At 36.8% G+C, this 14,724-nt stretch overlaps 1 protein-coding gene across 4 annotated transcripts in view; it reads right to left on the minus strand.

Annotated features, from left to right (window-relative positions):
• SLC30A9 (solute carrier family 30 member 9) overlaps nt 1-14,724 on the minus strand; it is an 85,820-nt gene that overhangs the window by 31,492 nt on the left and 39,604 nt on the right. For all 4 annotated transcript variants that reach the window (XM_072749108.1, XM_072749109.1, XM_072749110.1 and 1 more), the window contains 3 exons: nt 10,164-10,222; nt 4,801-4,868; nt 2,277-2,379 (listed from right to left, as the gene is read on the minus strand). In XM_072749108.1, the coding sequence (XP_072605209.1) occupies nt 2,277-2,379; nt 4,801-4,868; nt 10,164-10,222 (230 nt within the window). The remainder of the gene's footprint in view (nt 1-2,276; nt 2,380-4,800; nt 4,869-10,163; nt 10,223-14,724) is intronic.

Raw genomic sequence — 14,724 nt, forward strand, 5'->3', positions numbered from 1 at the left:
ATCATACTTTAAAATTTTAATACTAATTCCTTAACATTTTAAAATATATACTCAGTAATCACATTTCCACATATGGAAATTTTAAGTTTGAGATAAAATTCATACACAAAGCAAGAATCCTAAATATAAAAAGCTCTTTAAGCTTTGACAAATCAACACCCTTGTAACATATATTCCCATTAAGACACAGATTTTTTCCAATTACCTCAAAAAGTTCTCTTGTGCCTCTTTTCGGTTATCTTTCCCAACATCAGAAGGAATCATTTGCTGAATTTTTTAAATTGTTTTAATTTTACTTCTCGTATAGTTAATAGTGTTATATTAGTTTCAGGTGTACAATACAGTGAGTCACCTCTTCCATACAACACCCAGTGCTCATCATGACAAGTGCCCTCCTTAATACCCATCACTTATCTACCCAGCGCCACAAACCTCCCTTCTGGTGACCATCAATTTGTTCTCCAGAGTGAGGAGTTTCTTGGCTTGAGTCTTTTTCCCCCACTTTGCTCATTTGTTTCTTAAATTCTATGTATGAAATCACATGATATTTGTCTTTCTCTGACTAACTCTGCTTATTAGCATTATACTCTCTAGCTGCAATCATGCTGTTGCAAATGGTAAGATTTCAATCTTTTTTATGGCACAGATACATATACACTACATCTTAGCCATTCATCTACTGATGGACACTTGGGCTACCTCCATAATTTGGCTCTTGTAAATAATGCTGCCGTAAACAGAGGGGTGCATGCATCCCACTGAATTACTGTTCTTGTTTTTTTTGGATAATACCCAGTAGTGTGACTACTGGATTATAAGGTAGTTCCATTTTTAACTTTTTGAGGAACCTCCATACTGTTTTCCATAGTGGCTGACTGCACTAGTTTGCATTCCACCAATAGTGCATAAGCATTCCTTTTTCTCCACATCCTTGCCAACACTTGCATTTGTGTTTTTAATTTTAGCCATTCTGACAGGTTTGAGGTAATACCTCATTGTAGTTTTGATCTGTATTTCCCTGATGAGGAGTGATGCTGAGCATCTTTTCATGTCTCTGTTGACCATCTGCATGTCTTCTTTGGAGAAATATCTGATTATGTCTTCTGCTCATTTTTCAAATGGATTATTTGTTTTGGGGGTATTGAGTTTTATCAATTCTTTATATATTTTGGAGGCTAGCCCTTTATCAGATATGTCATTTGCAAATATCTTCTCCCACTGAACAGGATGCCTTTTTAGTTTTGTTGATTGTTTCCTTCACACTGCACAGCTTTTATTTTGATGTAGACCCAATACTTTATTTTTGCTTTTATTTCTCTTGTCTCAGGACACATATCAAGAAAAATACTGCCATGGCCGATGTCAGATAAATTATTATCTCTGCTTTCTTCCAGATTTTTATGGTTTCAGGTCTCACATTTAGGTCTTTAACGCATTTTGAGTTTATTTTTGTGTACCATGTTAAGAAGTCTGTCTAGTTTCATTCTTTTGCATGTAACTGTCCAGTTTCTCCACATCATTTATGGAAGATACTGTCTTTTCCCCCATTGGATATTCTTTCCTGCTCTGTCAAAGATTAGTTGACCATATCACTGTGGGCCCATTTCTGGGTTCTCTACTCTGTTCCATTGATCTACATGTCTATTTTTGTGCCAATTCCATACTGTCTTGATTAATATGGCTTTGTAATATAACTTAAGGCCTGGAATTGTGATACCACAAGCTTAGCTTTTCTTTTTCCAGATTGTTTTGGCTATTCTGTGTCTTTTGTGGGTCCATACAAATTTTAGGATTGTTTGTTCTAGCTCTGTGAAAAGTGTTGGTATTTTGATGGGGATTCCATTATATCTGCAGATTGCTTTGAGTAATATAGACATTTTAACAATATCTGTTCTTCCAATCTGTGAGCATGGAATGTCTTTGTATTCCATTTTTGTTAAGTTCTTAAAGCATAACAATCTACTTTAAAATACTATGATTAGGGGTTCCAAGTGTGGAGCCTGCTTGAGATTCTCTCTCTCCTCCTGCCCTCCTACCTATCCCACTCACCCCATTTTCTCTCTCTAAAAAAAAATTATAAAAATAAAGATCTTTGATTTTAAAAATAAAATACTATGATCAAATTTCTATGTGCTTTATCATTCAAAAATTTTAAAAAACTTTCAGTTTATTCAAGCCAACTATAGGAATCGTGGTTTTTAAATAGGTCAACTTTTAGACTAAGGCTATAAAACATTTACTTGAAAATTAGTAAGAAAAAAACCTTTAACCCTTACCTGATTACAAGTATCAGATAAAGAGTGTATAGCTTCAGAGAACATACTTGCTGAACCCGTATAAATCCAGGCAAGAAATTTAAAGAAGCAGTTTAATCCATTTCTAGGAGAGAAAGAAAACAATTCAGCATAGGTTTTGATAAAAATTTCCACCAAAAGCTTATTTGAGTATATAAGCCTCTATACTAGATTCTGTTCAAAGTAAATTAAAAAGAATATCTAGCCTTCAAGAATTTATTATATTTTAGATACCAAGAATACAAATTTGAAAAGTACAGATATCATTAAATATTCAAATGAAGAAACATGATATGTGTAAACAAGTTACTGATATGTGTATTCTGAGAACTGATGAGGAGAGACTGTTTTGTATTTAGACAAAATAAAGTTAGAAAGGAAATTAAGTGTCTTAGGTAGGTTAAAGAGGATTTGCACACTTCATACTGTCCAGCACACCAGTATCAAAAACCAAGACTTTAGTGAAAGTCTGTCTACTTAAGCAGGCAAGATGTGAAGGTGTCAGATGCCAGAGGTGAAGACAAATCTAGACCAAACAGCCCCAAAGTCATACTAGAAGATAATAGATGCTAAAAATAAACGCGGTTGGCTCTGAGGAAGCTAGCTGTTCAGATTCCAACAGTAATGACCGATACAGTTTATCTCGGGCACTACATTTAGTCATTTACCATGTTTTATTATAATGCTATTATTATATAAATAATATCCTAATTCTCTAAGTAAGGAAACTAACTCCCTCCAGCTACCCTTTCCCTCTTTTCCATTTCAGATAATTTCTTGAAAGAATTGTATCTCCTCTGCTGTCTCAGTTTTCCACATCTTGTACTAAGTCTTCAATCCATTTAACAATAAATGGCTTATGCCTCAGATGTACCTCATTATTCTTACCAACAGCTGTTTCTTGCTACTAAATTCCTGAAAACATTTTAGTATTTTTCTTAATCTTGCAGAAGCGTACGTCACTATTTTCTTAAAAGACGATCTTCCTTGGCATCCATGATATCCTTGGTTTTCTTCCTAGTTCTTGGTTTGCTCTCCTTTCTTTCCTGCTCCTTTCTCTTCCTGGGTCTACTCTGCAGGTCCTTTTCCTGCACCCATTTCACAGATGTTAGCATGCCTCAACGTTTCCTTCTCAAGGATTTTTCTTCCTCACACTTCATACACATTCTCCAGGTGGTCTTAACTACTCCTATGGCTTTAATTATCATCTATATGTTAATAACTCTCAACTCTAAATCTCTAATCCCGCTCTTCTTTGTGAACTTCAGACCAACACATAATATCAATTATTAAGTACCTATTATGTCCTGAGTATTATGCTAAGCAGCTTACACATATTCACACATTCTTCCAATGAAGAAAGCTTTAATTGCTAACCTCACTTTACTAAGAATTAATGCTGTTGATCACTCCACCCGATGCCCTAGAGATCACTCAAATTCAAAAATAAACTCATCATTTCCTTTGCTGCCATCCTGCCCCTCCTTCAAGAACTCCTCCTCTCAGTGATGATGCCATATCTATCCAATTGTCCAAACCAGAAACCTGGACACCATTCTTGACCATACTTCTAAATACATCTTGGACCTAAATAGGTCTTCCCATCCCTACCTTCATTATCTTAGTTTAGTGCATCATCATTTCTTCTCTGCATCACTGTACATGACTTCTTTCAGTCTAGTGCCCCTCCAATCCTTAAAGATGAGAGTTATGTATTCTATCCTTGAATCTCAAGACCTTACCACAGTCCGTGACACGTCATGTATGTATGTGTGTGTGTGTATATATATATATATCAGAAACAAAGATACAAACTAATGAATCATGAAATTAATACTTTAAACATCCTAAAATAGATTAGTCAGCAAAAGATAAAACAATAGGAATCAAGAAGACAGAAGGAAAAAGAGGCACAAATATCAATTATGTTCTTCCAAGGTAAGTGGGGAAAAACAAGAATGTAAATATTCTTCAGTAGTTATGACCCAGGTTGGTTTAGTTACTCAAAAAATGATCTCAGCCAATTCACCTTTTTAAAAAAGACTTCTATCAACTCCAATGAAAATAAAAGAATTTCCAGAAAGCAACTATTCTTAGATCTTAACCACAAAAATAGACCCAGCACAAGGATGGGTATCTATCTGGACTCTTGCTTCAACACTTTACTGACAATAATTAACAAAGGCTCATTTAACTTACTTCTATAACAACATGAACTTCTAATTCTTAACCTAGATACCAAGTAATAAATTTTTACCTTCAGGGATGTACATATTAAAAATATTTTTTAGGGGATCCCTGGGTGGCGCAGCGGTTTGGCGCCTGCCTTTGGCCTAGGGCGCGATCCTGGAGACCCGGGATCGAATCCCACGTCAGGCTCCCGGTGCATTGAGCCTGCTTCTCCCTCTGCCTGTGTCTCTGCCTCTCTCTCTATCTCTCTGTGACTATCATAAATAAATAAAAATTAAAAAAAATATATTTTTTAAAAAATTTAAATGATACTTACATGCAAATAGCAACCATCACCACTTTTCCTGGACCTTTAAAAAAAACTGATGTCGTTCTGGACCGTGGCTATAAAAACAAACACACACACAAAATCTTTAAGATTTCCCAAAAAAACAGTTTAATGCTTATAAGTGACCCTGACACACCAGATAATATCTCCTCTATCAAATCCTAAAAACTAGATTTAGTTATTTACTTCTTTTGCTCTAGAATCTCTACTTTAAAAAGTGACAATATTGAAACTGAGAATACATATGGGTCCTTTTCCAAAACCTTAATTGTTTTTGTTTCCTTCGAAGTAATTTCTTGCATATTGCCAGAAAAGATAGGAGTTGGTTACACAGAAACTAGGGATAAAGTGATTAAAATGTATTGAACTAAAATCAATATACTCTAAAATTTTTCCATTTCTTGAGCAAGTTACTATTTTAAACAAGGAATAACTATAGCCAAGTTTGCTTCTCTAATTTAACTCTTTAGTGCTCTACACCAAAGACCTCAAGTAGTGGTTTCATTCCAAAACAGACCAAAACAGAAGAAACAAGGCAACAAATATTTTTGAGTTAAATGTAGTTTTGCTGTTCCTTTAATGTACACTTTCTGAGTTTTTTTTTTTTCCTGCTCTTTCCTCTCCCTGGAATGCTATCACCATCTTCTACCACAATTTGTCCAGGTTTTATCCATTCTAGTCCATGTTAAGCCAACTGGCACTTTTCTATGTAAAACCTTCCTTGGTCTGTCAGAATAAATATTCTGCTGCACATTTATTACCGAACTTTACATTTCTATTAAAGCACTTCACATATTCTGCTTATGTCATTTACACAAGACATATTTACTGTGCAACTACTGGCACAATTCTAGTTGCTGGGACCTAACAGTAAACAAAACAAGAGTCCTGCCTTCACTGACGTCACAGTCTAGTCCAGGAAGATAGAAACTAATCTGTAAACAAATATATAACATCAGATAACAGTGAACATAATAAAATAAACAGAAGGGAGAGGATCATGTATGGGGGGAGGGTGTATGTGGGAAGGGTTATTTTAGCTACAGTGGCAAAGAAGTTCAATGATGAGAAGACAGCAACCATGAAAAAATCTGGGAGAATGGTTTCAGGCAGAGTATACATGCAGCATACTTAAAGACTATGGAAAGAACTAAGACTGGTGTGTGGAAAGGACAAAATAAAGTTGGTGTGGCAAGAGCACAGAGAGCAAGGAAAATAGTAGGGGATGAGGACAGAGAAGGAGGCAGGGACCATAACCCACAGGATTTTGGAAACCATAGTAAGGAGTATAAATCTTATTCTACTGCCAAAAAGCAAGCACTATATGGTTTTAAGTAGGTATTGGGGATAATATAATTTAGATTTTCCAAGATATAGTTAAAATGTAGAGAATAAATTATGGTGACAAAAGCAGAGGTGGAAAGAACAATCAGGAGGGTACTACAGATAAAGGATGGTAATGGTTTAGACTAAGGTTTCCATAAGAGAACAGTGAGCAGCAGTTGCACTAGGTATCTATTTTAGGGAAATTGCCAGTTGGACCTACTAATAGCATTTAAATATAAAAGGGTCTATAATGAATCAGCAGAGTTTCTTGCAGAAGAGATAAAGAAAGAGGAGGTGTTAATGAAGTACAAAGAAACCCAGGAGAAAGACTGTCTTGGACTCCTAGAGAACAAGGCATTGTAAGGAAACTTGCTACTCCAAGAACACTTGCTACAGGTGGTGGGCACATGACTACTTCTACCTCAAATCTCCATGAGAAGAGAATTCCCCCTCCCCCATACCGGTGGCCTCCCCTCCTCCCCAGTGGCCCTCTAGACGTTGATTTGGGAGAGAATGATGGGCATGCTTATTAGCTCCCTCCTTTATATTGGGAGTTGGTACACATTGTCACATGTTCTTTCATGGCTCCGTATTTGGTCAAAACAGGTAGAGCGGTCTACAAGTCACTGGGTACATCTAAATAAGAAGATTCTTTAAGATCTAATGTATTGAATTAGAATTCTGAGAAACAGATCAAGAAAACAAATAAGGAGTAAAATGTGAGGTGGTTACCGGGGCTGTGCCATGTGAGAGTTAGTTCTTGGTTAAGTCCCCACACTTCCGGCAGTTTTGTCCCCTTGCATTCAGGCTAAAAGGCCCCGAAGAAGGGGAAACAGCCCTTACTGAAGGTGCAGGTCCTGTAAGACAGGCTGCTGTAGACTCCACGTGAATTCTATAGCTACACTCCAGCTGGGTACTGCCAAGAAAGCTGAGGTGAGATTCTCTATCAGGCATTAGGAAAGAACAATGCCTATTTAAATTTTTTCTCACATTTATAGTGTTTTGCACTAAGGTCTACAGACCAGGATTTTAAACAGTACCTCCTACTTTCTCTGAACAACAGAACACAAGAGAGAGCTTCTAGATTTTAAGCATTAAGGCCAGCTCCTGACAAACTGTGCAACTAGATGCCCCCAAATTCTGCTTTAAACTGCCTCCAGAGCTGAGACAAGGAATGAGGCAGGAAGAAACCTTATCCATATGATTTCAACTTGAACTCTGATATGCAAACTATAAACTATGACCATGGCTCTAGATTTCTGAGTTCTATTGTTTATTGATAAATAAAAAACTGAGTATGTCTGTTTTATTATAATAGAGAATTGCTGCATGCATCATTTGGCTGAAGAGAGAAAAATAAGAAAAATTATTTTAGGAATCATTAAAAAAAAATGCACAGAGATTAAGTGAAAAGATGCTGTTTAAAAGTGGAAGATGACTTATTTCACTCAGCATAATACCCTCTAGTTCCATTCACATCGAAGCAAATGGTGGGTATTTGTCATTACTAATGGCTGAGTAATATTCCGTTGTATACATAGACCACATCTTCTTTATCAATAAGTCATTCGGAGAAAGATAAATATTATATGGTCTCATTCATTTGGGGAATATAAAAATAGTGAAAGGGAATAAAGGGGAAAGGAGAAAAAATGAGTGGGAAATATCAGAAAGGGAGACAGAACATGAGAGACACCCAACTCTGGGAAATGAACAAGGAAAAGGTGGTAGACAGGGAGGTGGGCGGGGGGTGGGGGTGACTGGGTGACGGGCACTGAGGGAGGCACTTGATGGGATGAGCAATGGGTGTTATGCTATATGTTGGCAGATTGAACTCCAATAAACAAAAATAAGATTTAATTTTTTTTTAAAAAGTGGAAGATGAAAAATATTTCTTTAGAAGAAAGGTTTGTGAACTTTTGGGATGAATAAGACAAATAAGGAAGGGAAATTAGATCTTTAAAATTAGAATAGAATGTTATAACCAAAAAAGATATCCATGGAGCTCAAATTGCTGATAAAAAAGATAAAAAGATCATAGAAAAGGTGAAAATGTGTTGGTAGTCATCAGATGAGAAATAGTGACAAAGACCAAAGCCACACAAGAGATCTACAAGGAGCTAGGATTCACTACAGGAAGCATCCTGTTAAAACCACCCATGGGGCACATGGGTAGCTCAGCTGGTTATCTGCCTTCTGCTCAGGTCATGATCCCAGGGTCCAGGGTTATGAGATCATGCCCCACATCAGGCTCCCTGCTCAGCCAGGAGGCCTGCTTCTCCCTCCTCTCTTCTCTGCTGTTCCACCTGCCATGCTCGCTCTCTCTCATAAATAAATTATTAAAAAAAAAACCATAAATTCCATAACAAAAGCAATTGGAACACAGAGGAACAGATCTTCCCAGGAGGCAGGTCTCACCAGCCTAAGCTATTCCACAGCAAAGGCAGTGGCAGCAGCTTCCAGGGCACAGAAGTGAGAAGGCTGGCTCATGTGGTATATGAAGATTCCACCAACGGGATGCAAGAAACACAAAACCCAAAGGGAAAGGAAATTAAGGAGTTTTGAATATAATGAATTGAAAAGAACTAGAGTTGTCATCACTGACAAATTTTGCCAAAAGGGAACAATGTCTCAAATGTAACTTAGAAAAAAAGGAGACAATTTGCACAGCTAGCCTTTTCTCCAGATAGGACTTCTGGAGATATTCACTTCTTGACAGGAAATACCTCCCAACTAGGTTTAAATACAAACATTAAATCTGGACATGACTCCTTGGTATTCTAGAAGTATTGGTGACTTTGATAAGACCCATTTCAGTGGAATGGTGGGGATGAAAGGCCAAATGAAGAGGATTCAGAAAGAATAAGCCAGGGACGCCTGGGTGGTTCAGTGGGTGAGTATCTACATTCAGCTCAGGGCATGACCCTGGGGTCCTGGGATCAAGTCCCACATTGGGCTCCCTGTGGGGAGCCTGCTTCTCCCTCTGCCTGTGTCTCTGCCTCTCTCTGTCTCAGGAATAAATAAAATTTAATAAAGAAAAAAAAAAGAATAAGACATAGGATAATGAAGGTAAACTTTCTATACCGGTCCCAATATTAATTTCCTTCTAATAGGAAGTACTGTGGCACACAAGTTTAGACAAGTTAAGTAAATCTTAGTAAATCTGGTGAAGAAAAGCAAAGTACCTTATTCGATTACGTCTATTTTCTTCAGTGAGCTATGAAGCAAGGTCATCAGCAGAACACTAAGGCTTTAGGAAGTTCGAGAAGATAGGAAATACAGGCAACAGCTATCTCACAGAGAGACTGAATGTACTATGGAAGTTCAGTAAGACTGTCAACTAATACTGTGTCCACTGATTTTTATGTACCCATAATAGGAAAGAACAATCAGAATGGCTATGTAATTTTCTCCTCCAAGGGCTAAACTTTTTGGTTACAAGCAGAGAAGTGGCATTTTGAATATTTAATTAGGATTAAAAGTAGAAGAGAGGACACAGGAAATTAAAAGTACATATGAGAGAGTTAAATTTTGCTAAAATCATAATGAAGTCTTCTCCTTTACCTATATACTTATGGTTTACAACACTGTTGTGAATTTTTTATTTTTAAAAAATTTTATTTATTGGGGGGGGGGAATAAAAAAAAAATTTTATTTATTGATGAGACAGACAGAGAGACAGAGAGAGAGACAGAGAGAGAGAGACAGAGAGGCAGAGACACAGGAGGAGGGAGAAGCAGGCTCCATGCAAGGAGCCCAACGTGGGACTCAATCCCGGGTCTCCAGAATCACGCCCTGGGCCAAAGGCAGGCACTTAACCGCTGAGCCACCCAGGGATCCCCTGTTTTGAATTTAAAGAGAGCTTATATCCCAGGTTTTTTAATTTCAAGAAAAACACACAGAGACAGACTATATAATTCAGTAAATTACAGTGTGCTCAAGAAAATCTTGACTTGTGATGAGACATGTTAAAATTTCATTATGCAAAATATGCACACATAACATTATTAGAAAGATAATCTTACCTTGGTGTTTCCGAGGAAGTCTCTATATTCTCTTAATATTTTTTGGTTTCTAAATAGCCCTTTATAAGAAAAGAATTACAAAATACATTTTAGCTCATACATATTCTTATCAGTCACATTTTAGGTCAACACAATTATTCTCTTTACGAGTATATTAAATATGTTCTGCTGGCTATCAGCAAAAACATATTATTATAAAAACTCTAGATCTGCAATGCAAATAAAAATGAGCAAAGGACCCGAACAGACCTTTCTCCAAAGATGATATACAAATGGCCAACAAGCTCATGAGTGTGATGCTCATTATCACACTCATCATCAGAAAAATGTAAATCAAAACTACAATGAGGTATCACCTCACACCTATCAGAATATCCATTATCCAAAAACCAAACCAAAGGAAACCTAGAAAACAAATATTGGCAAGGAAATGGAGAAACTGAAAACCTTTTGCAAGCTGGTGGGACTGTAAAATGGTGCAACCATGATGGAGGGTTCCTCAAAAAATTAACAACTACTGTATAATCTAGCAAGCCCACTTCAACAAGTATTTACATACCCATATTCAGAGTACCACTACTCAGAAGAGCCAAAAAATGAAAGCAATCAACATGTTCATGGACAGACAAATGGCTACATACAAGGTGGTATATACATACAATGAAATATTCAGAATTTAAAAAGAAGAAAATCCTGGCACACAGATGATCCTTGAGGACATTAAGTAGGTGATATAACTCCGTCAAAAAGACAAATATTGTATGATTCTATTTATATGAGGTATCTACAGCAGTCAAATTCGTAGAAGCAGAAAGCAGAATAATGGTTACCAAGGGCTACCGGTAGGAGAAAGGAGAGCTGTTCGTTAACAGTTTCGGTTTTACATGATGAAAGAGTTCTGGGGGGAAAAATTCTAAATATTCATTTCATAACAATGTAAAGATACAGAACACTTCTGTTAAAATGATAAATTCTGTTGTGTTTTTTAACACAGGGGGAAAAAGAGGTAAAAGACTGGAAACAACCTATAGGGGAATGACTGAGTAAACTATGATGTACCCCCAAAAATGGAGTATTATAAAAGGAACGAAGAAATGTCTCCATTTACTGCCAAAGAATGGTCCTCGGGACTCAATGTCAAATAAAAAAAGCAAGGACAGAAAGTATACCTTATTTATGAAAGGGAGCAGAAGGGGGACTAATACCTATTTCATAATATATTTTTTAATGGAAAAAATTAACTCCAAAACTAATTTTTCAAATGGTTACCCACCCGAGAGGGAGGAATAGGGTAGAAAGGATAAGGATGGAAACTAAATTTCTCTGAAGGTTTTGTCTGGTACATTTGACTTTGGAATCACGTAAATGTTTTATAAAATTACCAAATAAAAATCAAAATTATTTCTAAACATCAAAAGCAAAATGAACCAAATGAACATAATTTTACATCTATTTGATGGTTTATCCAGACAAATTTCAAGTGAATTTAAAACACAGACACATAACTATACATCCTTAGTGGAATATATACTAACAACAAAAAGAAAAATCAAGAAATCTTAAATCATCCTGATGGCTATAATATTGGTATTACTATTTTGAAACTACACTGTATCCTTTCTTTATGTGTGCATACATACACATAAGAATAAAACAAAAATGTAATTTATTATATTACTGGATTAAGAAGATTTTCAGTGTAAGAAAAGAGATACAAAACACAACAACAACAACAACAACAACAAAAACATTAAGTTTTTCAGAATAGCCTATGTATCTTCTCTCTTAAGGAAAAGTATTTCCTATTTCTGTCCATTGGAAAGACCTTAAAAATACATCAGCCTTTTAAAAATGAGTACCTCTGAGGTGCCTGGGTGGCTCAGTTGACTGGGCTTCCAACTCTTAATTTTGGCTCAGGTCACGATCCTGGGGTCATGAGACTGAGCCCTGCATCAGGCTCCACACTAGACATGAAGGCCTGCTTGGGATTCTTACTCTTCCTCTCCTTTTGCCCTTCCATACCTCTCTCCCCCCAGAAAACAAAACAAACAAAAAATGAGTGCCCCTAATGCCCTGAGTACAGTGTTTCAATTTTAATTCCCACTAAAAAGAAATGGAGTTCCTTTCAGAGATGAGTAATGCTCAGCCTGGGGCAGGACATGTACAAAATAAACCCGAAGCACCTTACTGTACCTAACAGCAAGGATGCTACAATATTAGGTATATTGAGGTGCAACCAACTTAAGGTGCTTCCACTGGCCAAAAATGGGACAATCTCAGCACCTCTACTTTGCTTACTTTGTTCTTTCCTTCTTAGCATGTCTCCTCCATCCTTTCCCTTCTCCTGGATCTCCTTCCTATCCCACTGCTCCCCGTCTTGATACTGAATGATTCTGAACTCCCATGCTCTCCAGAAACTCTCTGCTTCTTTTCCTCTTATATTACTAATCTTAATTGTCTCTCAATTTCCATCTAGAAATTTCACCAACTCATCAAGGGAAGGTTAATACTATCACCTTTAAGCTTTGGTCCTGTACAGAATTTAGAAATACAATTAAAGAATTCAGATTCTCCTAAATAAAGGGTGGCTGTCAAAGAAAAACGTGGACATTTTTCTCAGATACTAACACCTCTACCTCAATTTTAATCCTGCCACATTATCAGATCCCCAAAGTAATCAGAAATATAAGTGCAGTGCAAGCATCTAATTCCCCAATGCAATCTACCCTATTGGAACAACATTGATCATATCCTGTATTAGCATCTCTATTACCTAAAAGAACCCAATGGAAGCCTTTAACTGAATAGTGATACCAAAATTCCAAAGCTCCCTGACCCCAATATATATTTCTTTTACTGAAATTATTTCACTTCTGTGGATTTAACTGCAGCTCTCAACATATCTGTAAATATAATCCATAACTGTTTGCTTCTTCTGAGAGGCCAAAACCCCATAGATACTAGGATTCACTAATTCTCCTTATTACTTTTCAAACTGCTAAACTAATGATTTAAAGGGCTTATATTCTGCAAAAAAACTATACTTGCTCAACATGCAGATAACTTAATATTATATATTGTAGGCCTATGAGAACCTCAAATATATTTCTTATTCCTCCTGGCTAGATTAGTCAGAAAGAGACAAAATGTTATTTTGTCAAGACAAGGAATAACCAATCAGCAGAAGGTCACTGATTTTCTTTACCTGAATTCAAACTATCCAAAATCACCCTAGATCTTCAACCAAGGTGCAGCTGAGAGGATATGAGGACTGGCTGACAGATAACTGCAGGCAAGAGTTAGTGAATGTTCTAAAACAGTTAACTATCACTATCATAGGAACTAACTAAAACACCTGTTTTTTAGAAACATATACTGAAATATTTATAGACGAATGATAGAATACTGGGACTGGTTTCAAAGCAATTTAAAAGAGTGAGGGTCAGTAAGGGAGATAAAGATAAAACATGGTTGGCCATGTATTGATAATTGTAAAGCTGAGTGATGGATTTTTGAGGGGTTGTTATACTATCCTCTGTACTATCCTCTGAAGCCTTACTTGAAGAGTCCTCCTGATAATATGGGGATGCTTTATAGAACTATTATTCCCACGTTTGTGATCCTCAAGTCATTCTCAGTCATCCCTCACCAAAAATGGGATCAGATACAAGTTCTACTTAGACAAGAATGGGAAGAGGGAGAAGGTTATGGGTGGAAGGTCAATAGAGACAAACTATTCCAAGCATGTGAACTTAATTGCTCTTATAGTTTGGTCTAGACATGCATTCCTAAAGTCTTAATAAACAGAGGTATCTGGGGAAAAAAGCTATTTTGGGAAAAAACCTAAGCTAAATAGCAACTACTGGTCTCAAACCCATGACTTTCACTTACTTAATCCTTCATTAAAAAAAAAAAAAAATCTCCCACTGATGGGAAATGAAACAAAATGTGAAGAAGGAACATAGAAAAATATTAAGAACAAAAACCCACAACAAAGTAGGGATGGAGGGAACATATCTCAACATCATAAAAGTCATGTAGGAAAGACCCACAGCTAATATTATCCTCATTGGGGAAAAACTGAGCACTTTCCTGCTAAGGGTCAGGAACAAGACATGGATATCCACTCTCATCACTGTTAAGCACAGTACTGGAAGTTCTAACCTCAGCAATCAGACAACAAAAAAATAAAAGGCATCCTGAAGTGCTTGAGTGGCTCAGACAGTTAAGCATCCAACTCTTGATTTTGGCTCTGGTCATGACCCCAGGGTTGTGATACTGAGCCCTGCATCAGGCTCTATGCTTGAGATTGACTTCTCTCTCTCTCCCCCGCCCCCACCCTACTCTCTCCCTCACTAGGAAAAAATGTTATAAAAGGCACCCAAATCGGCAAGGAAGAAGTAAAAATTTCACAATTTCACAAATAACATGATACTCTACATTGAATACCAAAAGACTTCACCAAAATATTGCTAGAACGGAGGCACAAACTCAGCAAAGTCACAGTATACAAAATCAACGTATAGAAATCTGTTGCATTTCTATATACCAAAAATGAAGC

Source organism: Vulpes vulpes, chromosome 2, assembly GCF_048418805.1.
Source record: "Vulpes vulpes isolate BD-2025 chromosome 2, VulVul3, whole genome shotgun sequence".
Taxonomy (NCBI): domain Eukaryota; kingdom Metazoa; phylum Chordata; class Mammalia; order Carnivora; family Canidae; genus Vulpes; species Vulpes vulpes.